Below are 22,850 nucleotides of genomic sequence, written 5' to 3' on the forward strand. Positions count from 1 at the left end.
ATGGTTATTTTAGTCACTTTCTTAAAAAAGCATTATTCCAAATTGCTTTCTAGAATGTTTGTGATTCATCCAGGATTGATCTAGAATGTATTGTGATCTCCAATCACAGGGCTTATTAGAATTCATGTCACCCCACCACAAGCAACAAACCCAGCTCAAATTTCACTTGTTCATGAAGACTTCTCTGATCATCCCAGATCAGTTATTTCTTCTTCTGCCCTTCTTTAGATCATTATCTGTACAATCCATTTACCATATCTACTGCTTTGTACCATTTTTCATATAAATGTATTTTTCATCTCAACTAGTTTGTGTAAGCACCTTGAGGGCAAGAATGATGTTTCCTATCCCCTCACAGTACCTACCATGTTACCCTTAACATTATATGAACTTAATCAACAAATACTTATTAATTTACTTGAGTGAATTTAGTCAAAAGAAAATAATTGAATTTTAGAACTTGAAACGGTCTAGAATATCTTAGAATATCATACATCAATAATGTGTGTGAGGAACCGGAGGTTCCAAGTAGCAATAGCTAACTTAGTGCCAGAGAAGGGCTCCTTCTGATTAACACACTGGATGAAGGTCTTCTTTCCTTCCCCAACCCTCCACCTAGTTAGATTTCTAATCCTGTAACCTGTCAGGAAGAACACAGAGTAAAGATGTGACTCTTTAATGGACGCAGGGTATTTTCAAGGACTCAGCACATTGTCCCCTGAGGCTGCTCTGGCTGCCAGTCAGTGGGTGGTTTTTGGCACTAGTCATCTGGTCCAAAATCTGTGTGAACAAGTGCTTTCCAATTACCTTCTAAAGCAGGCATGCACCAAGTGGGTGCACAATAAATACTTCTTGAGATGCAATTATCTCTTTACCGCCTACCTAAGGCACCTACAAATTACACCTGGACGCGCAGCAGTCTGGGTGAATTTTGGAGTCCTGGCCCTATATGATGCTATGTCTCTGCAAAGGTTGAAAGGAAGGGAAGTGCTTACTCTTGGGACCATTTTTTAATATTACTACTGTACTTATACTCACTCCACTTCCAAAGACCACAGCAGTTTTGATTTTCCAACTTGGGAAATAGTGTTTAAGCTGACCATGTTGACCTAGTAGCAAGCTGGTAGGCAAGAGACCGGAGCAACAGGGCTCTCTAAGCTGCCTGCTCCTTTTCTCCCTTCAGGAGCAGACCTTAACTGTCACAAGGAATCTGTCTTCTTCCTTCATTTGACTTTACATCATGAAGGCTGTTTACACAGTGTGTCCTGGAGAAAGCAGGGCAAAGTCAGCAGGGCGAGTTTCCCACTCTGTAGTAAAAGGTCAAGGACCTACCCCAACTTACCAGTCTTTGCCTCCAAGGCAGCTTTCATGGTCCTGAAATAGCCCAGTGGGAATCTTCCTGTTATTATCAGCTTGAAAGAGCTGAAATATCACTTTGTACTTGGTAGCATGTACACTCTGGCCCCATTGCCTCCCTCCTTCCCTTTACTCTCTGTGTCTATAAGCAGCAAGAGGATTTTAAGAGGTGGATAGTATCCTTTAGGTCACTGAGCCAAAACCCCACAATGTACAGATAAGGAAGCTGAGGCCCAGAATAAGTGGTTTGCCCAAGATCACCCAAGTAGTAAGGAGCAGAGCCGTGATTTGCCCTGGACTTGGAGTTAGAAGACCTGACTCTCCAGCATTTGCTTACAGAATAACCTTAACTAGATCATTTAATTATCTTCACCTGCAAAATGGAGGTGATAAAACAGGTGGTACCTCACAGAATTGTTGTGCATTCATCTTCATAGAAGATAAGAATAATGGATATGAAAAGTGCTTTATAAACTGTCAAGTCTTGGAGCTGGAAGGGACCTTAGAGATGTAGTTCAAAGCTTTCATTTTCCAGTTTGGGGAAACTGAGGTGCTGTCGGTAAGGTATCATTATATTGGGCCACCCAACTCATGTCTCCATTAGGGAAGAGGGAGAGAACTGACAGGTTGGGAGCTCATGTTGGATTTTTTTTTCTTCCTTTGGGCACTTTTAAGAATGCCCTGAGAAATATTTAAGAGGGATGATTTTTATTTACTCTTCCATGTTCGTTAACTGAATTCAGCAGCCATGATAAGAGATAAAAGAAGATGACTTCTGTATCAAAGGTCAAGCATCATTCTGCTTCTGGACATTCTGTTCGATTCAGTAGCACAAATATATACTATGTTCTGCCCATTGCACTGGGCACTGTGGTGACCCAAGACTAAAATGAAACAACCCTTGACCCAAATGAGATCAGTCTCCAGGAAATCTTACCTTCTAGGGGACGTAAGTGTAGCCCAGGATAGAAGGATGATCAACGTCCCCTGAAATCACTGATGGTATAAGAAAATTAGGCTCTCATGAATTGCATAGGTTGGCAAAGGCTTTGAGTTGTCTACTCTGATGGCTATACAAATATTCTAGTGTGGGCAGGCCCGGAGGTGAGTAATTCCCCAGCTAAGCACAGTTTGGGCATTGGCATCTCACCTAAGGTTTAGCAACTATTTATGGCAATTGTGAATTTTCTCAATTCCAGTAGTTTTTCTTGTAAAGGCTTGCCCACTGATAACAATAGTTGGACCTGCTTTCATGAGGTGATTTGGCTTGGCTTAGCTTTTCTTGGGTAGGAGAAGGCCAGCTGTTATCCTGGGTCATTGGAACCTATTGTTCCCCTGGAGAAGACTTATGTAATAATGCTACTTACCTTAGTGCTTTGAGTGGACCAGATACCTGACCTCAAACATTACAGGAATAGCCTAGAGGTAGGTACTGAGTTGGAAAGTAGGATAAACAAAGGAATCCATCTATCTCCACTAGAACACTTCTCCCCTTTAAAACAAACAAACAAAACAATTCAGCCCAGGAAAGAAATCTCCTTTTCCAGCTTCCTTCAGAGCCACCCAAGAAAAGGCTCCTCTCTCTGTTTCTCTTTCTGCCATTTCTGTGCAATTCTACATAATCCACCTGGAATGCAGCCATTTGGTCTTAGTAAATATTTCTTAAGCACCTGCTAGGAACTGTATTAAGTGCTGGCGGTCCCCCACCCACCCAAAATAAAGGCCAAAGGAAAGTCCTTGCCCTCTAGGGCAGTGAGATGGACCTCACTATCTAATGGAGGCAGACAACAAAACAATAAAAAGACCATAAAAAGACAATAAAAAGAAATTGAAGAGTCAGAGTGGGGGCAGGGCCTGAGGCAGGAATGACTAAGTGCGGAAGAATGTGCTGGGTGAGAAACAGAGATGGCTATTCCTGGGGGTGCTTTCACCTCCTCCAAGCAGAGGAGACCCAGGGGCAAGGGCTACTTCTGGAGGCAAGAGCTCCCAGCTTCCTGTGATTGACCAAAAAGAGGAGGTTCTTGGGGGAAATGCACTTCATCCTTACCTTGGCCTCAGTCGCTTTCTTCTTCAAGATGGAGCTTAGGCACCAGATTCTTTGAGTTTTATTTATTTATTTTTATGATCATATGTAAAAACAGTTTTTAACATTTATTTGTAAAAATTTTTGAGTTCCAAATTCTCTCCCGCCCTTCCTCCCTCATTGAGAAGACAAGCTGTTTGATATGAGGCACCAATGGACTTTGCATGAAGCCATCCCCGCAGCCGATCCTTAATGCCTTTTCTACCAAACCACCCTGTACTTATTTGTGAACTTTGTATCTATGCTGGATATAGATCTTAAAATATGCTTATCTCCTTCATTAGAATGTAAATTCATTGCAAATAGGGATTATTTCATTATTTGTACTTGTATCCCCAGCTTTAACAAGGTTCCTAGTCCTAGCATAAGAAATGCCTGAAGAATGATTGGGGTCTGATGGAGGGATAGGAATCTGGAGCCTTTTACTACCAGCACTTAGAGTGAAGTACATCGAACCGATTACTGTGTACAATGAAATCCTGAGTTCAAGTCTCATCTCTGACACTTGCCACCACTCTGGGCAACTTACTAGAAAAGTCCTTTAATTTCTCATATTTCTGGGCAACTCTTAAGATTATAAATTGCAGAGAAGAAATTGACTTACTTGTTCTAGGAGTTCTCTATACCTCATGAAATCCCTAGTCTAATCCCTATGCCTGAAGTATACATAAAATGGTTTAGACATACCGTACAGTTTCTGTAAAGGAAAAAAACCTAGTTCTAGGATTATAGATTATAGTCTTGAAAAGAACATCAGAGACCATCTACTACAGTCATGTCAAGCATGTGCCAGCATATTGACTTAGAAAACTTCAAATTAACATTTTCTACATTGTGTTCTATTTTGTTTAATTTGTTAAACGTTTTTACCAAGTAAATTTTAATCTTGTTCTGTCTAGACTCCAAGAGTTTTGCCAGGCTTGAGTTTGTCACCTTAACCCTTCATTATACAGATGAGAAAACTGAGACCCAGAGAGTTTTACGAGACTTGTCTAGGATGCAAAGTAGTAACTGGATTGGAACCCACCTTCTCTGGCTCCAGATCCAATACCCTCCTTTGTTATACCTTGCTACCTTCCAAGTCCCACGAAGACTTGGGCTCCTGTAATCATGGTTTTGGTTTGGAGTAACTGACTTACCCCCTCAAGTCTTCATCGTATCCAGAAGCTTTAGATCGTCATACCAGGCAGCTTCATGTTGGAAAATGCCCAGAGCTGCTCTCTCTTTAATTTGAAGGTGATAATAGCTGTCCTGCTTTCCTCATCCATAAAATAAGGAGAGTAATAGCTACCTTACTTTCCTGATTAATAAAATGGAATTTTTGCATGTATTACTTTACAGGACTGTGAGGATCTAACTTATTGAAATAATATTTTGTGGTAAGCATAGCTCAAAATACCCCGAAAGGGGAATAAAATTCTATTATCTCAATTATTTAATTGCAGAGTGTCACTCTTCTAATCATTTAACTTCAGTAACTTCCACCATTACCTTGACTGTTTGGTTTTTTAACCCTTCCATAACCTGGTCCGCTCCTCATGTACTTTGTGATCCAGTGACTGGCCTCCTTGCTAATCCTTTCACAAGACTTTCTATCTCAACTCCTGGGCATTTTCACTGATTGCCTTTCATGCTTGAACTTCTCTCCCTGTTCATCTTCATTTTCTAGCTTCCCCGGCCTCCTTCAAGTTTCAGTTAAAGTCCCAACTTGTGCAAGAATCTTTTCCTCGTTGCCCTCCATTCTAGCACCTTCTTCTTCATCTCCAGTTTATCCCTGTGTATGTCATGTTTGTGCATAGTTATTTGCAGATTGTCTTCCACATTAGACTGTGGGGCTCCTTAGGTGTCTTTGCATCCTCGGTGCCTCGCACCTAGTAGGTAGACTGAGTGAATAACCTGAGCATATTTAGGAAGGCAAACAAAGGTTTGGGACTTTGATCATGTCTCCTTGAGAAATGCTAATTTCCCTACAGATATCTCATTTGCAAACTTTCAAATAATGAATAAATACTACTTGTTAATATGTGTTGGACAGTTCATTGATTTATTAGCAAAGTAGGCATAATAAATGGGTCAATGAACTCAGAGTGAGACAGGTTTTTATGTATTAAAAACAATTAAAAAAATAAGACCAATTAATTCAAAGAAAACAGGACACAAGGTCATAGGATTTCTAACTAGAGGAAAGATTAGGGGCTTTCCAAATTGGGAGGGGGAGAGAAAAGAGGTGCAATTTTCTGAAGTCAGGTGTTCTCCCCAAGTGTCTATATTCAATCCAAGGAATATGGAAACAATACCTGATTGACCAGTGCGGTACCAATTTTCAGATAAAGATATTGGATTACTTGAGATTTATAATTGTGAAAAATCTCCTTACATCAGTCTTCAGGTCTGACTGGGCTTCTGGTGAATGATATCCTAGGTCCTTCATTAAGGAGACTCTAAACCACGGGTAGAGATGGTTCAGCCTCCCAGCCACACAAGGCTAGGATCAAATAATACAATAAGGTTTTCTCACAATTCCCATAATTGAATAAGGTTTTCTCACAAGATGGAAGTTGGACTAGACCTATAACTGAATAGAAAGGGAGCTGTGCTATATCCATGACTGAGTCGCAAGATGGAGTCAGTGTGGTTCACTCAATTCCCACAATTATCATACTGAACTGGGAAAGCGAAAAACGTCTCTCTCTGACTCCTAGTGCTTTTAATACTTAACTACTAATAATAACTGAGATAGTATTTAAATTTTGAAAAATCACTTATTGTGGTTAACAGGACAGGTGTTGTCATCATCACCATTTCATAAATGTAGAAACTGAGGCTTATATAGGTTAAGAACATGTAAGTATCTAGTAAGTATTAGAGGCAAAACTTGAACATAGGTCTTCCAGATATTCTATATTATGTTGCCACTTAGTGGATGAATTGGAACAGTCCCCTCTTTTCATGAACCTCAGATTTTCTTAAGCTTGAGGAAAGAGAAACTGAATCTGATTTTCTAGATGGAATATCCCAAGGTTTAAGATAGCAAACTGTTCACCTTCCTCTTACCCAAAGCATGTAGTTCAACTTTGGCCTGAGAACCTCCTTAAATTTTAACTTTGCCCTTGGGATTTTGATAAAATGAGGACCTTCGTTCCAGTCTTCCAACTAACTCCTCCAAGTGTTTGATATGTCAGGTAAAAGGGATGGTGCTGTATGCTATTTATTCATCCCCAAATGAATGAGTGAAACTTTTTAGAGGTGAGAAGCACTTTTCTCAATGTTTTAGCGATCTGGGGCAATCCAAGAGCTAGAGAAAGGACAGAAACATTCTAGAAATGTCAAGAAAGAGAGATCTCTGATTCAGATGTTTATCTTTCATGAACTTTTGGTGGAATTCTGATGCCTCTCATTCCAGAGGATCAGATCTTTTCAGCAGCAGTCACCTCCCTCATTTGCCCTCAGCAAAGACAGTCCTGACTCAGAAGAAATACCTTGGTTTACTTACTTACTTTCAGCACCTTAAGGACCAAAGTCAAACCTTGTTTTTCCAACCCCTTGAGCTACTTTTATGACCCCTGGTTCAATTGCTTTTCTCTTGCTGGCTTGAAATGCCCTATAGATCAGTCATCTGATAAAATCTTGCCAAGGCAAGGAATTTAAGTTTACCATCATGTTTCAGCCTTGACAGCAGCCCAAGCTTCCTTATTTGCTCTCATCCAGGTACTTTGTTACCTCCTGTATGTCATTGGCCAGTGAAGAAGACATTGGACATTTGTCAGTCTGAGATCCTTAAGGCTTTTAATAGCTTAATTGAACCAGGAAGGGGTCAGCTTCTCATAGCTACTAATTCTACACTAATGGAGTAAGTTAAAGCCATAGATTTGCAAAAACAAAATCTGGAGAATAGCTGGAGAGGATGGGGGACAGCTTCATATTATCAGGAAAACTTAAACTTTTTTATATTTTCATAAACTCAGAGAACAGGATCAGTAAGTACTCTTGCTTTAGTTGAGTTTGTGGGCAGTAGCACCAACATTAATGGTTCTGGTGGATGGGCTCTGATCACTAGAGAAGGAAAGTTCCAGACAGACTGAGAGAGAAATGAGCTCCTTCTGTTTCTTTAAGTGGACTCTGTGTCCTGACTCTTCCAGTACTGATCTCACACTGCACCATTAGCATTTTTGACATCAGAGAAAGCACAATGTATTCTGGGGCCCAAAGGAAGTAGAGAAAGAGCTGCCTCCAAATGAGGCACTCTCATTTCCTTCTCTGGTTGTACGAGAGAGGCACCAGCTCTTAGGAAGCACAGTCTGAAACCATGACAATTGCATAGAAATTTTGAGATGAAAGTTCAGGTTAGGATTAGAGATAAAGTTTGCATTGCCTATGAGGTCCATGGTTTTTGACTGAAGTTTGTGAAATCGGATTTCTGGCAATCAACCATAAAATGCTATGCTCCCTTCACCTACTCTATTGGAACATTAGTCCCAAATTACTTGGGAGAGATGAGGATGGGGATTAGAAGGATTTTGTGGGCTATTTTCCAACAACATTGGCAAATCTGATTTGGAGACATTTCTAATTTCTCAGTTTAACAATCTCTTCTGAATATGTTTTCCAGTCAGTTAGTCAAAAAAGTATTTCTTAAGTTATAATTGTAGCAGGCACTGTGCTGGGGAATCAAGCAAAGGTAAAGACATTACCTGGCCCACAAATTCTAATTAAGAAGATAAACCATTATGGACAGACAAAAGTTTATATAGGGCAGGTGGAGTACATTCTCAGAGCATAGCCTAGCATTGAACAGGAGCAGGAAAAACTCATTGAAGAAGGTGGGATTTTAGCAGATTTTATATTTGATCCTGGAGGTACTAGGAAACCAGTGGGATTTATTGAGTAGATGGGGGGGGAGGGGACAACATGTTCATGTCTGCATTTTAGGATGAATCCCAAAACCTTGGCACTTGGATAACTCTAGTTGTCAGGAATTTTTCTTTTATATCAAGCCTAAATCTGCTTCACTGCAACTTCTACCCAGAGCAAGTCTAATCTTCATTAGAACTTTGCCTCCCAACACAGCTCCCCATGATCTCTTTTCAATCAACCAGAGGTATAGGTTGCACCTGCTCCTATACCACACACTGCTAGACTGTAGCGATACCAAGAAAAAATCAAACAGCTCTTGCCCTCAAGAACCAGGGATTTATATCTAATAGCAGGAAAAAACCGTGCATTCATATAAGCATTATTATGCTGGAGCCAGCTTGGACCCATGGGAGAGAGCTGATTGTTAGGTTTTCAGTGTAAAGCATTTACACCCCAGAAACTGGCAAAAAAAAAATACATACACATATGTACATATATATGAAAATATATATGTATATATATCAGGGCTTGATTTATTATTCTGTTGATGGTTTATATTTGCGAGCGTTGGAGAAATGTTAAGAATGTACATGAAATTTCAGTGTTTTGTAGGCACATGTTTTTCTGGAGAACCAGTTGTTAAGCATTTGCCAGTACATCTTTGTTGTTATTTGGTCATTTCTGAGTCATGTCCAACTCTTCGTAACCCCATTTGGAGTTTTCTTGGTCAAGACTTGTCTTTCAGCTTCTGCAGCCTAACCATTCCCAATTCATGGAACTGATTCTGGCATGGCATAGTCTTTGGTCTCCTTCAATCCTGGTTGCCCTCTTCTGGACACATTCTGGTCTCACTATTAGACTTGAACCCAGGCCTCCAGGTGTGTGGTCTGACCAGGGCAAGGTAGAACAAGATGATGGCTTCCCTCATTCTGGGCCCCTCTTACTCTCAGCGTAAATAAGATGCCATGTCACAACGTTGACTCAATGAGTTTCTAGTCAAATCCCTAGGTCTTTTCCCAATGGACTTAATCTAGTCAAGATTCTCCCATCTTGTGCCCTTGTTAAGTTGAATTTTCCTTCTCTTTAATCATAGTCAACATTATAGAGAATTTTAAGGTTTATAACAACATGCTTAAGAGCTGATGTCATTTGATCTTTATTCACCTCAATCCTGGGGAGTAGGTCTATGATTGTTACATTTTACAGCTGGGGAAACTGAAGCCCAGAAGGGCTAAGTGAGCTTACACATGGTTACACAAACCAGCAAGCCCAGTTCTTTCTAGACTAAAAGTCTGGTGCACCTTTCACCATGTCCTGTCTGGTAGAGCCTCACTTAGACCAGGAGGTACAGAAGCATTAGAAGCAGAATTTATCCTCAGGCTATTTCTAGTTCTCAGGAGAAGACCAACCCATTCATTAATATTTCTTTCTTATATTTATAACTAATTATTTTGTTAGGACCAAGGTTTTTCCTCTTTTCTACTTCCTTATCCAGAAACCAACCAGGGTGGAAAAATTCTCTTAAGAGATTTATTCTGGCCAAGATCTAAATAAATTAGACAATAAAAGGAATTATAAGTTTGGGCTATATTCCTGCTCATTGTGTTTGCTCCCAGGTCCTGGAGGAAAGTTGATTCTCCCTATTATCCAGACAGGTGATATGGAAATTGATGTCTCTTTGACCTAGGTTTGAATGACCTAAATCAAGTACTCTGGGACCTTCATTTTAATATAACCCACACCTCCTATTGTGTTAACCCATCCTGTAGATTGCCATCCCTTTCAAGAACACCTACTCTTTTTTCCATCTTTGTTCTAAAAGAGACCTCCAGATGAGCATCCTTTATTAACAGTGTGGAAAAAAAAGTCCACCTCCTCTTGGTTCAGACCCTAAAGAAGTGATATGATTTGGAACAAATGGTTTTACTCTTGTGTGATTCAGTTTCCTCATCCATACAATGGGAATTCTAACACTTGTCCTGTTTAACTTGAAATTATTGTCACTCCCAACACTTGGGGCTAGACCAGAATGGAATTGGCTATCTCCCCATCACTGGAGCTCTGTAAGCAGATGCTGGGTCACTCCTGATCAAGTGTATTTCTTGACTCTAAAATTCTGTGATCTTGAGGATCAAGTGAATGTAGAGTCATCCCATACTTCCCAGTGGGAGTAAGTCTGTTGTCTCTCAGGGAGATCATCTAAGGAATCTTTTTTTAATTTGCTTTTTAAAAAAAATTATAAACATTATACATGAACAAAGAGGAGTATTTCAATTAAAAAAACACAGAAAAGTATCATACAGGAAACTATGAATGTCTAATACATTATAAGCAATAATGAAACTATTCTGCTAGTCTCTTTTCTGTGGATTTTTTAAAAATGCCTCATTATCACAGATTTAACCACCACCCTTCTCCCATAAAAGCCTTCCCTTGTAACTTGCCTGAATATGTTTATAATCGGTATATTCCAACAAAATAATTCAATACATTCCCTAGGTCTAAAAATGTACATCTCATCCTGCACCTCTCGCCCATGCCCTCTCTGTCAGGAATTGAGAAGCATGCTACGTTATTGTTTCTCAGGTCTGGATTGGTCCCTTCAGAGATAAAACTTTTGACATCTTTCAAACTCACTGTCCTTTACATTTTTATTGATTGTGCAAATGATTTTCCTAATTCTTCTCACTTTACTCTGCATCCAAGGTTCTCTGAAACAATATTTGTCATTTCTTAAGGTGCAGTAATAGTTCTATTACATTCATGTACCATAATTTATTTAGCCATTGTCCAGTTTGTTGACCTGAAAACTCGGTTAAAGAAAAGGCAACAGGCTAAATGCATACATTTTATAATTTAATTGATTAATTAATCAATTCCCTATTAAAGACAACGGTAACATAATGCATTATGGAGCCAGAAATGTTCTGGCTTTTATACATTTTGCCGTGAGAAAGGAACTCTCCTAGTTGAACAAATCATAAATTTAGTAAGACAAGACAATTAACAAAGTAATGTTGGTCAGGCCTTGTGATTCCAGGCTGGGTAAACATATGTCTCGGTGACAAGGAAGAAAATCCCACCACTAGTGAGTGGCAGGCTTCCTGCCCTAAACAGATAACTGACATAGGAAAGGGTAAGCAAAGTTCAATAGAAATTACGACCCAAGATGTCTATATTTTCTTTACCATTAATATGCCATAACATAGTATGTGTCTACATATAATAAGATATAAAGGAAAGTCCCATTATTCAAGATAGTGTCCTAGATTAAAGATCTCCTAAGGAATGTAGAGTCAGCCTTGGCTGGCTTTGTTGACATAGGAAGAGGCACCATCTGAGTTTGCTTCAGAGAGAACAAAGAGATTATTCCAAAATTTTATATTAAACATTATCAAGTTAAAGGGCATGTAATTTCATATAATTTGTCACAGTTTTTTGCTGTGACAATGCCATTCTAAATATTTTTGTGTATCTGGGCCATTGTCCTCTTTCTTTGATCACTTTGGGATATAGACCAGTAATGGTATTGCTGGGTCAAAGGGCGTGCACAATAACTGCTTCCCAGAATGTCTGGGTTAATTTACATCTCCTCCACTAGTGCATTAACACACCTGTTTTCCCACAAGCCTGTACACCATTGGACATTTTCCTTTTTGTCAGCTCTACTAATCAGTCAGTTGTGAGGCAGAACCTCAAAATTGCTCTAAATTTGCGTTTTCCTAGTTATTTGTTCTTTGCAGCATTTTTTCATATGACTATATTCCCCCCACCCACAAGTGCTTTCCTTTTGAAATTACCTCCTATTTAACCTGTGTTAATCTTGTTTGTACATGGTAGTTATGCTGTTTCCTCCATTAGACTGTAAGGTCCTGGATGGAAGGGATTGTTTTGTTTTGTTTTTTTATCTCCAGCACTTAACACAGTACTTGGCACATAGCACGTACTTAATAAATAAATGCTAGTTTACTTGATTTGACTTGAGTTTTTCCTTTCTATCTTCTCTCACAGGAAACATCATCGGCTCGGGAATTTTTGTCTCACCAAAAGGTGTTCTGGAGAATGCTGGCTCTGTGGGCCTTGCCCTGATTATATGGATTGTAACAGGGCTCATCACAGCTGTGGGTGCACTCTGTTATGCTGAACTTGGAGTTACTATCCCTAAATCTGGAGGTGACTACTCTTATGTCAAGGACATCTTTGGAGGTCTAGCAGGGTAAGGTTATTCTCTGGGGCGCTGGGTAACTTTGGGCAGCAGGAAATGGAATAGCCTGGGAATTCTAAGCAATACAATTCAAGATCTCATCATTGGGTTCCTTGTTCTCTTTCTTGGGTGGGCAACTGGGAATCCTCAATGACTTATCACCAGACTGCAGAAGTCTCTCATCTGACTCAGCCATGCAACTATAAATTTGGAGTTGGTGCCTCTTTTTGTCTATTATTATAATAAGATGCCTCTCCTTTAAGAAGTGGTGTTGGTGCATGTATGACCTACATCAAATTGCTTATCCTAGGTGGGGGAGGAAGGGAGAGAGAAAATTTGGAACCCAAAATTTAAAAAAAATTCTTAAAAATTGTTTTTAACCTGTTATTAGGGGGGGAATAAAATATTTTTTAAAAACACAAACCAGCTAAATAAATAAATATACCATTTTATATATATATATATTTTTAAGACTATTGTTGAGATGAGGTGGATAGATGTCCAGATTTCTGTTGGTTTGGGATAAATGTAATGATAATTCAGGCCAAGTAACTCCATACCAGAATTAGACTAACTTTAATATAGGAGAGAGTTGGCCAATTTGTCTAGTACCTAGAGTCATTTCCATTATGTCCTTTCTTGGGACAAGTGAAGCACTGCAGAGAACTAGAAAGGGGGATTTACCAGTTGCCTCTGAGACCCTAATGTTGGTTTGACTCCATGTTGGGACTTTTCTCAAAGTTGTTCCAGTTTGATAGCATTAGCAGAATAAGGTACAGTTTTCTTAAACCTGTCACCATCTTATTGGAGAGTGCCTCAAAATGAAGACCACGAGCAGAACAAAGAAAACCACACAGCTCTCATCTTGGACTCAACCTGTGAGAGCCCTGGGCAGTCTATTGTTTTTGTTTATTCATCTTGACTAATGAGACTGATGGGAGATCTTCCACCACTGGAAGAAACACAAGTCCTGCTCATCCTACATTAACAAGGCTCACTGCTCTGCGAGACAAACTAAATGATATATTCTTAGGTTTCCCTCAAATGCCAAACAATATCTACAGTTGTTTCAGGAAAAACTTAATAATCCCACCCTAAAGAAAAGGTTGTAAAGAGCTCTCATTCTCTTCAATCCCACCTATTCAGTTGCTTCAGAGACTAGCCTTCCTTGCTTGGTTCAAAGGGGGAATTGTAAGAAATATGTTTGGATCCTTCTGTCCATCCCCCCATCTTTGAAGAAACTAGGAGCCCGGGAGGTAGAAACCTGGAAAGGGGAGGGAGGCAAAGGAACACTGAAATCTATGCTAATAAATGCCTATGCTATTACTTGCTGAAACATTAGCAATAATTGCTAATAAAACACATCACAGCCTGAAAGGACATGCTTCTCACTTCTTTGTGGTTTAGCACCTTCATAGACTTGAAGATAAAGGGTACTCCCTTCTAACACCCTCCCTTTGCACGAAGGCTGCCCTCAAGTTTCCCAGGTGTCCCTTTTTTGGAGCAAGTTGTACCTTGGCTACCCCTGAAGGAAGGGATTCATTCAATTCATGCCCTGTCTTCTTCCTCCCATCAGGTTCCTAAGATTGTGGATCGCTGTGCTAGTAATCTACCCCACCAACCAGGCTGTCATTGCTCTTACCTTCTCCAATTATGTGCTGCAACCACTCTTCCCCACCTGTTTTCCTCCAGAGTCTGGGCTACGACTTCTGGCTGCCGTCTGCTTATGTGAGTAATTGCTGAGTCTTCCTCCTATTCAACTGGGTGCCCTCCTTGCAGCCCTTGTGATCCTGATTCCCTTAGCCTACATTCCACTTGCTGGCGTCTTAGACAAACCCATGTATTGGCAAGTGTCTAGTGTGGGTCTCATCAGATTTGTCAGATTTCATGGCAGCGGGCCCATACCTACTTACCCCTTAATCTATGAACAGACATTTCATAAGCACCCATACAAAGTACAGATGAAGGAGAGGCAGTATCTAATGTAACTCTGTGACTACAAGTTAGTCACCTGAATTCATAGAGCTTCAGTTTCTCCAATCTGTGAAATGGAAATGAGAATACTTGTACTATTTTACTGACCTTAGAAAGTTGTGAAGAAACTGCTCTGTAAAAAATGTAAAACATTATATAAATATGAGTTGCAGGAAATAACCAGAATTATAAGTACACATGCATGCACATACTCACCCATACATGTATTGTATATATGTACGCCCAAATGTACATATACATAGCAGCTTGGGATAGGAATTAGACCCATGGTTGATTTCATCCATATAGGGAACCCCCAGATAAAGAAATTCAGATCACTAAGGTGGGTAAGCACTCTCTGCAACTTACAGTCTTAGAGCCCTGAGTAGTTAAGTGAATTGCCCAGGGTCACACGCCCAGCTCATATCAGCAGTGGGAGACTTGAACTTGGGTCTTCTTGGATCCAAGACCAGAATCCACCACACCACATTACCTCTCAAGTATACAGTTGTCCCAAAAGTTTTGGTGCAATTTTAAGCTTGGTCTAGGAAACTCCTACCAGCTTAAAACTATTTTAAGATCTTTGGAATATCATGTATAGTATATATCGTATATATGTGTGTATGTGTTCACATAGTGTGCTTTCCCGAATGCAGTCTGCCCTGTGAGCTTTGGAGCAGGAGCATATATATGAGTATTCTTTAACTTGCTTCCAGTTCCCTTACTGCATGTCCTTTTGGCACCTGAGCCAGAACCAGTTGTGCATACAAAAAGACTCCGATGGTGCCAAATGGTTGTCTCTTTCTCCTGGTTTGTGTTTTGAGTGAATAGGCAATATCTGTTTTAAAGACCCCAGATACAATGAATGATTTACTTTTAGGCAGTTTAATGGGAAGTGATTTAAATATCACCCAGCCTGTGCTAGACCAAATGCTGGAACTGGTTAATGTTTTTCGCTGAAGTCCCTCTGACTTCATCCCAACTCACAATGGTCTTTCCTTTCTATGAAATCTTACAGCAGTCTTCCCAGTTTAGAACTTAGCAGTTAATCATAATAATTATATGCCTAATATCGATACAGATAGGGATTAGATTGCCAGATTTGGGCGGATCTCCATGACAGATTTATAGTACACGGACAAAGGTCCCACGGAATAATCAGGAATTGGTAGATGTCAGTCTCCTTATCAAGGGAGTACTTGAATTGAACAATGTTTTTTTAAAGGCCCCAGTTCCAGAGTTCTAGCACTAACTAAACTGTCTCTCTACCCACCCCCCCACCCCCCCTTTCCAATATCATGTCCCCAGAGCAGTCGTACACTTAATTTACTGATGCTATACTACTTAGGTCCCTTAATGCAGCCCTGATTGGTTTATAGGTTTAGATTATAGATCGGTAACCATTCAAAAGTGGTGGTGGTCCAAGGTGCTGATCCCTTTTGCTGGGATATGTTGGTGAAGGCTGAGGAGGTTTAAAGGGATAGTGACTGTTAAGGCCTGACTCTCCTGGATTAGACCACTCACTAGTACCGACTCTTGCAATGTGTGGGCCATCATTGGATTGTTTTCATAGGTTGACAGTCCTTGTCACAGGGCATTGCATTCCAAGGAACTCTTATAGTTGGGAAGAGCTGTTGTTCAAGTTAAGTAAGGAAGATAATATCCAATGCCACTAGAGGATTTCAAATACATACTCACCTGTTTGTGCTCCAGATCTGCAACGTTTAGACAACATCGAAACAGCTAAGCACCCGGGGACTACCTGGGTCTCTGGAGCATTGTGCCTGCCAGTCAGAAATGCCTGTAGTTCCATGAAGGAACTCTTGGGAAGGCAAGAATAGTTTTCTGCCTTTTGCTGCTGGACAAACTTACTTTTGGTGGAACTCTGAAAAACAACCAAAATGCTGGCCACTGCTATTTCTGTCTCAGGAGTGAGCACACAGGCACACAATTTCCTCTTTCTTGCTGATGTTGCTGGAAGTATTTTGGGCTGGAGCTAGACAGTATCATGGATTCTTAGAGCTGGAAGGAACCTTTAACAGTCATCAAGTTTATACTCTATGATTAGATAGCTTCTTCATAACAGGTCAACAGGTAAGAGTTCCCAGCTCTCATTGTTATTCTTCCCTACATACTCCAAAGCTTATGAAGTTCACATTATACTTAGGCTACTGGGCACATCCCCTCTTTGGAGTATGTGCCTCATTGCCTCCCACAATGGAGCCAAATTGCTCTGAGCCTTTTTAGATGGATAAGAATCTCTCCTGGTTTTTAATAGATCCAGAGAGGTAGATTTCACAATATCTGTCAGCAACCTATTCCAGCATCTGACAAGTGCTAGGGATGGAGCCAGGGAAAGAATTGTAAAGCCTGACTTGTGGCTTTGATCACAAGACCCCTAGGCTAGGAAGGATCCCTAAAGGTCATCTGGTCTGTCCCCCAGGATTTCTACACACAATTGTATCTATATTATCTCAGATGGTCAATTATCAACCTATAAGCCTCCAGAAAGAATAATTCAAAAATCTCCCTTGCTAATACATTCCCATTTCTCTGCACTCACTGGTTATAAAAAAAGCACCTTTCCAGTTGGACACCCAAATCCTTCTTGCTCTAATTTGAACTTAATCCTTTCCCGTGTTCCTCTAAAGAAAGTAGAAAAGAGCTGAGTCTGGATCCCACCTCAGATTCTTTCTTACCTGATCTTTGGCAAATCCTTTAACTTCCAATCCTCAGTGTCAAGGGGTTGGACCTCTAAGCTCCAATTCTATGATCCTATAATGGGATGATCTTTAATGATTCCTCCAGAGCTAAATCTATGGAAGTTCTGATTGCAATTGCCTATATAATATCCCTTTATTTAACTTCAGACCACTATTATATGTCCTTTCCCCTACTCAATTGATCAATAAACTAAGCTCTTACTATGTTCCAGATAACCCAGCTCCTTTTTCCATTTCCCTCATATCCTTTTCTTTAAGCCAAGTACCCCAAATTCCTTTAACCTGGCTTCAAGGAGTCAGCTTTTAAATCACTTCCCCCTAGATCTTCTCCTCTGGAGTTCCTCACATTTCTTGACGTATAGATAATATATCTAATGTAACTAGATATCTAATATAGATTGGGACTAGGTTGCCAGGGGAATTACCTTGAAAAGGCAGCTTTCTTTAAAGGGACAACCTGTATCACAGGTGACCTACTTAAAATGCCCATTGTTATTTTGAGCTGAGTTTGACAGCATGTGTCATTTTTTTTTCAGATTTATGGGACATGGAGTGGTGGAAATGGGAAGGGGAAGCTTTTAGAGTGCCTAATATGTGTCAGGTGCTGTTGTGCAAAGTAAGCACTTTCCAAATATTATCATAATCCCAGGTGGTGGTAGGAACTGTTAACGTCCCTCTTTTACAGTTGAGGAAACTGAGGCAAACAGATTACATGAACTTCTGTGAGAGTCACATAGCTAGGAATTATCTGAGGCTGGATTTGAACTCAGGTCTTCCTGGCTCTAAACCAGCACTCACTCTATCCACTATACCACTTACGGGAATGATTTATTTTGGAAACCTAAATTTATGCTATTGTATTCTTAGCATACAGGATGGTAGATGCAAAAGGGATCCAATATGGTTCCTTGGAATGCCCTCCACACCCAGATCTGGGATCTGGGTTCTAATCCTTACTGTACAGGTGTGATCTAGGGCAAGTCATTTTTCTCTTCTGGGTTTCAGTTTCCTCAGGTATAAAAGGAAGTAGGATGAGATGGATGGCTTCACTTCTAATTCTTTAGCTCTATGATCTTCAAGTCCAACTTTTGATTTTTACAGATAAGGAAACTGATCCCCAAAGAGGGTGAGTAGTATAGTTGGTATATATAGTTTTAATGAATTTTTTTCCCTTGAGGGGGAAGTGGAAGATCCCAAAACCATTCCACTTTCAACCCTCTTTCTTTTCACTATTTCCAACCATAGGAAAGAGATTTTTTTTTTAAGTGGGTAACATGGAAAGTTAGAGAGGGAAAAACTGCTGTGGAAAAAGGAACATCCAGTTCAGTAGATCAGTGTGTGGTAGGGAAGGCATGAATTAGGAAATTCAAAATCTTAGCACTGTGCCTGAATGTGGGAGGTACTGGAGATGGAGTAACTGTTATGGGGCTACTTTGGAAGCGATCTGAGATGTGAAATGCCAGAGTAGGGAGGGAGGAAAGAACCTGCTGCAACCAGTTTGTTATTGCTCTGCCTTGGTGGGGGGAGAGGGGAGGGGTGGAGACTGCAGACGTGGATTTGTGCAATACAGCTGCTGCATGGTTCAGGTCAAAGCTGATCCTTCGCTGCTGAGTCAGCAAAATCTCCCCAACCTACGCAGTGTCAGAAAAGAGACGGATTGTACAGTATAATTAAATGAAAAGCTCTTCTCCCATCCAGAGAGTGTGTGTATTTGGTGGGAGGAAGGAAAGGCAGAGGGGAACAGGTCTGTGTGTGTGTGTGTGTGTGTGTGTGTGTGTGTGTGATAAGAATGTTAAAATTGTTTTTACATGTAATGGGGGGGAAATAAAAATATTACGTAAAAAAAAAACTGCTTCTGGTTATAGCCAACTTGAAGTGGTGGCTGCAGAGAAGAGAGCAGGTTATCATTCACTCCCTCTTTTCCTGCTCTCTGGGGGCCCCCCATTCCCACTCCTTTCCTTGATCTGTTTGTCTGCTTCTGTATTAGGGAACATGCTGACCCTGCACAGTTAGTTAATGCAGCTCCTGGGCTCCTTCCTTGCTTCCAGGGTCATGGTTGTTTCCCACTCGCTCTGACTTGTTTTTTTCTCTCTCTTCCCACCTTTCTCCTTCTGTACAGGTTTCTCCCTTGCTTAACGAATGAAAGGCCCAAGGGAAATAAATGTTTCTGTTTAGGTTTCCATCTTTTCTCCTGAAATTCCAGAAGGGCTAACTTTCCTTGGCTTTAAACCTCTACCTTGTCACTTTAAGGGAAAAGGCTTTCATTTCTCATGTGTAATTTCTGACCCTGAGCTGCACTGCAGTTACACAACAGATTAGTCCTTGAGCAGTGGTTGGAAAGCTTTAAGAGGTAATAATGAGGATTCTGTTTTGCATATCACTTACATATTAATCTAACACCCAACTGTCTCTTCTCGCTCCTTGGAACTCCTGAGTCCCTCTTCCTTTTCCATATCACCTCTTTACCTGTGCCATGAACACTCCATGGATAATGATACGGACCTCTCTTCAGACTCTTTAGACATCAGCTGGATGTCAACCTAGACTCAAGGGTCAATAGAATTGGGTCATTGTTTATTCCAAGACTGTATAACCATATTCATCCTAATAACCTGCACATGTATAGACCTTTAAAAATTCCCAAAGTGGTTGTAGTGACTTCAGTCTTTGAAATGCCTGAGGGAGGTCACTAGACTTTAAATATCCTCTAATTCAACCTCATTTTCCAATTGCAGAAAATGGAGAGACTATGTGACTTCTCATTACAGATAAGAAAATTGAGGCTCAGAAGGGATTGTCTTGTTCAAGATCGCATAGCTAATAAGTGTCAGCCAGCATCAACTCCTGACTTGAAGTCCAGTGTTTTCCTCATTCTATTATACTGTACCGGTAGGCATTTATAGGTACAAAGAACAGGAAGATGCAATGTCCAGTTTTGTCTAAATTAGGGAATAACCTAGAGATTCCTTGGTAGAGGTTCCTATGACCATCAGCTGAACTGTAGCCTTTTTCTTAGCTCTCTTCCTTCTTCCTCCCTGATTCCATAAGAAATCTGTATTTCTTTCTTAGGTCCATAGCCCTTCTAGTCCTAGTTAAAGACCCTGGATACATCAGCAGCATTTCTTTCAGTTGCCAGATCCTGCTTTTCCATATTCAGTAGTCTCTAAGAATCAGTTCAAGGAAAGGCATATTTATACTGGAGGAGAGGAACTGGGAGGGATTGGGCAGAGCAACTTAGGATAAGATAACTGCCTTCAAATGCTGAAGAGTTGTCAGTGAAAGAAGAATTACACTGGTTTAGCTTGGCCCCAGAGAGTAAAATTGAGGAGTAAGGGGGCAAAAGGGCAGGTAGGTGGTGCAATGGATAGGCCACAGGGCCTGGCTGGAGTCAGGAAGATGAATCTTCCTGAGCTCAAATCTGGCCTCACTTATTAGTTGTGTGTCTTTGGGCAAATCATTTATTTTCCTCAGTTTCCTCATCTGTGAAATGAGCTGGAAAAGGAAATGGCAAATCACTCCAAATGTGGAATGTGTTGTTTTGGGAGATAAGCTATTACCCACCATTGGAATGAAGATTGGATGACCATTTGTCCAGGATGTCACAGAGGGATTTCTGGGCTTAGGTATAGATTTGTCTGTATGTCCTCTGAGAAAACCCTTTGAACTCAGATTTCTACATGCCAACTACAAGTAGGGATGACCAGAGGTTTAGACCAGCCCTTCAAAAATCACTCTAGATCAGAGGTTCATAACATTGGGAGTGTCAGAATTTTAAATGTATAAAATACATAGGATTACAAATGAAACCAATTAATGTGAAGTAGTTATCAAAAAAAATTTATAATGTTCTTGGGCCCCAGATTAAGACACCATCTCTGGACCAAAGCATAACCTCTTGTGTCAAATCTTGGTCTGTCCTATCCATCCAGTACCTGGCTGTTGGCAGATTGGTCTGTAGGGGTTAAGGAATGAGTTGACATTTATCTAAGAACCTGCCTGGCCCACCCTGGGAAAACAATTAGCTATCAAGGAAGTCTCCACTGGGTTCTTATTTCTGAGTTTTTTTCTGTCCTCCTTTCCATGGTCAGGACAACTTCTGGCTAGTAGAGAAAAAGAGAAGTACTTAGCTCTTGTGAAATGCTGAGCACTGCATTTGGGCTTCTTGGCTGATCCAGGCACAGGCTGGTGATTCAGCAGAAACTACTGGCCCAGCAGCTGGCACTGAGAGATCAGGATAAGATGAAAGAGGAAGGCAAAATGAGAGTGAGGAGTGAAAACTGGCCTGAAAAAAGACAGTGGATTAGGAACTAAGAAAGGCCACAGGTTACATACAGTGGATATGGGCATGAGCAAGCATTTAGAGAGCCAAGTACCCAGCTTCTCCATTTGGTTTGATTTTAGGGAAAGTTAGGTCATGTTCTCTTATGGGGTTGTTGTGAGGAAAACATTATAGACCTTAAAATATAAATTATAAATGTGAGCATTTGTGCTGGAAGTTTAGAAGGAGTAGAATTTCTCTGAAAATCAAGTACCTCCCCTGCGCCCCTGACATTAAAAGGGTGAAAGCATTGCCTTAAGTTTCCAACAGTATCCGGGAAGTCCTTTATATGACTTGTCTAACCTTTATGAATGGAACGCTGACTTAGTTCTAGACTTCGAGGAAATGAGGTCGGAAACTTAATTGAATGGTGAATAATATGGAATACTATCATAGCATAAAAGAGGGCAAACAGGATGGTTTCAGAGAAAACTGGAAAGACTAGTATCGATTGGTCCAGTTATGGAAGTGGGTCCAGGAGAACAATTTTATACAATAACAACGCTGTAAAAACAGATAGCTTTGATTTAAGAAATGTGATCATTGCAGTGACCAAGTATGATTCCAGGGGACCTGTGATGCAGAATGCTACACATCTCCTGCCAGAGACTCAAGATGCAGAGAAAGACAAACATTCGTGGGCATGGTCAGTGTAGGAATATGTTTTGCGAGACTTTGTATATTTGTTATAAGAGTTTGGTTTTTTTTTTAAGTAGAGGGGCTGGAAGGGAGAGAAAATAAGTATTCAATTAAAAATAATCCTACAGAATTTTAAGAATGGAATGAAAACTTCAGGGACCTGCCATCTTCTGTTTTACTTTTTTCAGGGCCTCTGTAGGTGTGGTGAATACTGCCTGTTCTCCGTGAGTGGGCCAATGAAAAGAATCTTATCTGAGCTTTGGGCCAGACTTTCAAAGTCAAACAAGTCTTGGTATTTTCTTTGGCCTAGCAATGTCTTTTGGCCCCTGCTGTTGGTTACCTCCTAGGTCTCTAGAAACTCACTGACATCAGGCAGGGGTGTGCCAAGGAGGCTGTTTCAGAATTAGAAACACGTGCCCAACTCCTTCTAAGAGCTGCGGTGCCTTCCAGGGAGAGCCTCTCCAACCTATCACTTTGGTTTCTGAATACACACCCCTCCCCCTGTGGCCCAGTGAGGAACCCCTACAGTTTCAGAGCAACCACGAAGAAGGCTTCTGTATAGGACATCATGAACCTGTATCCTAATAGCTTTTCCAGATGCAAATTAAATTACTTATCAGAGCAAGTCGCTGAGGTACTAATGTGTTGGGCCAGATATCTTGGAAGCCAAATCTAACGCTGTCTACTCTACCCTACTGC

General features: G+C 40.6%; 1 protein-coding gene across 2 annotated transcripts in view; it reads left to right on the forward strand.

Moving 5' to 3' along the window:
• SLC7A8 (solute carrier family 7 member 8) overlaps window positions 1–22,850 on the forward strand; it is a 72,166-nt gene that overhangs the window by 17,806 nt on the left and 31,510 nt on the right. For both annotated transcript variants that reach the window (XM_072624392.1, XM_072624393.1), the window contains exons 3-4: window positions 12,305–12,509; window positions 14,074–14,225. In XM_072624392.1, coding sequence (XP_072480493.1) covers window positions 12,305–12,509; window positions 14,074–14,225 — 357 coding nt within the window. The remainder of the gene's footprint in view (window positions 1–12,304; window positions 12,510–14,073; window positions 14,226–22,850) is intronic.

Source organism: Notamacropus eugenii, chromosome 7 (assembly GCF_028372415.1).
Source record: "Notamacropus eugenii isolate mMacEug1 chromosome 7, mMacEug1.pri_v2, whole genome shotgun sequence".
In the NCBI taxonomy this organism is placed as follows: domain Eukaryota; kingdom Metazoa; phylum Chordata; class Mammalia; order Diprotodontia; family Macropodidae; genus Notamacropus; species Notamacropus eugenii.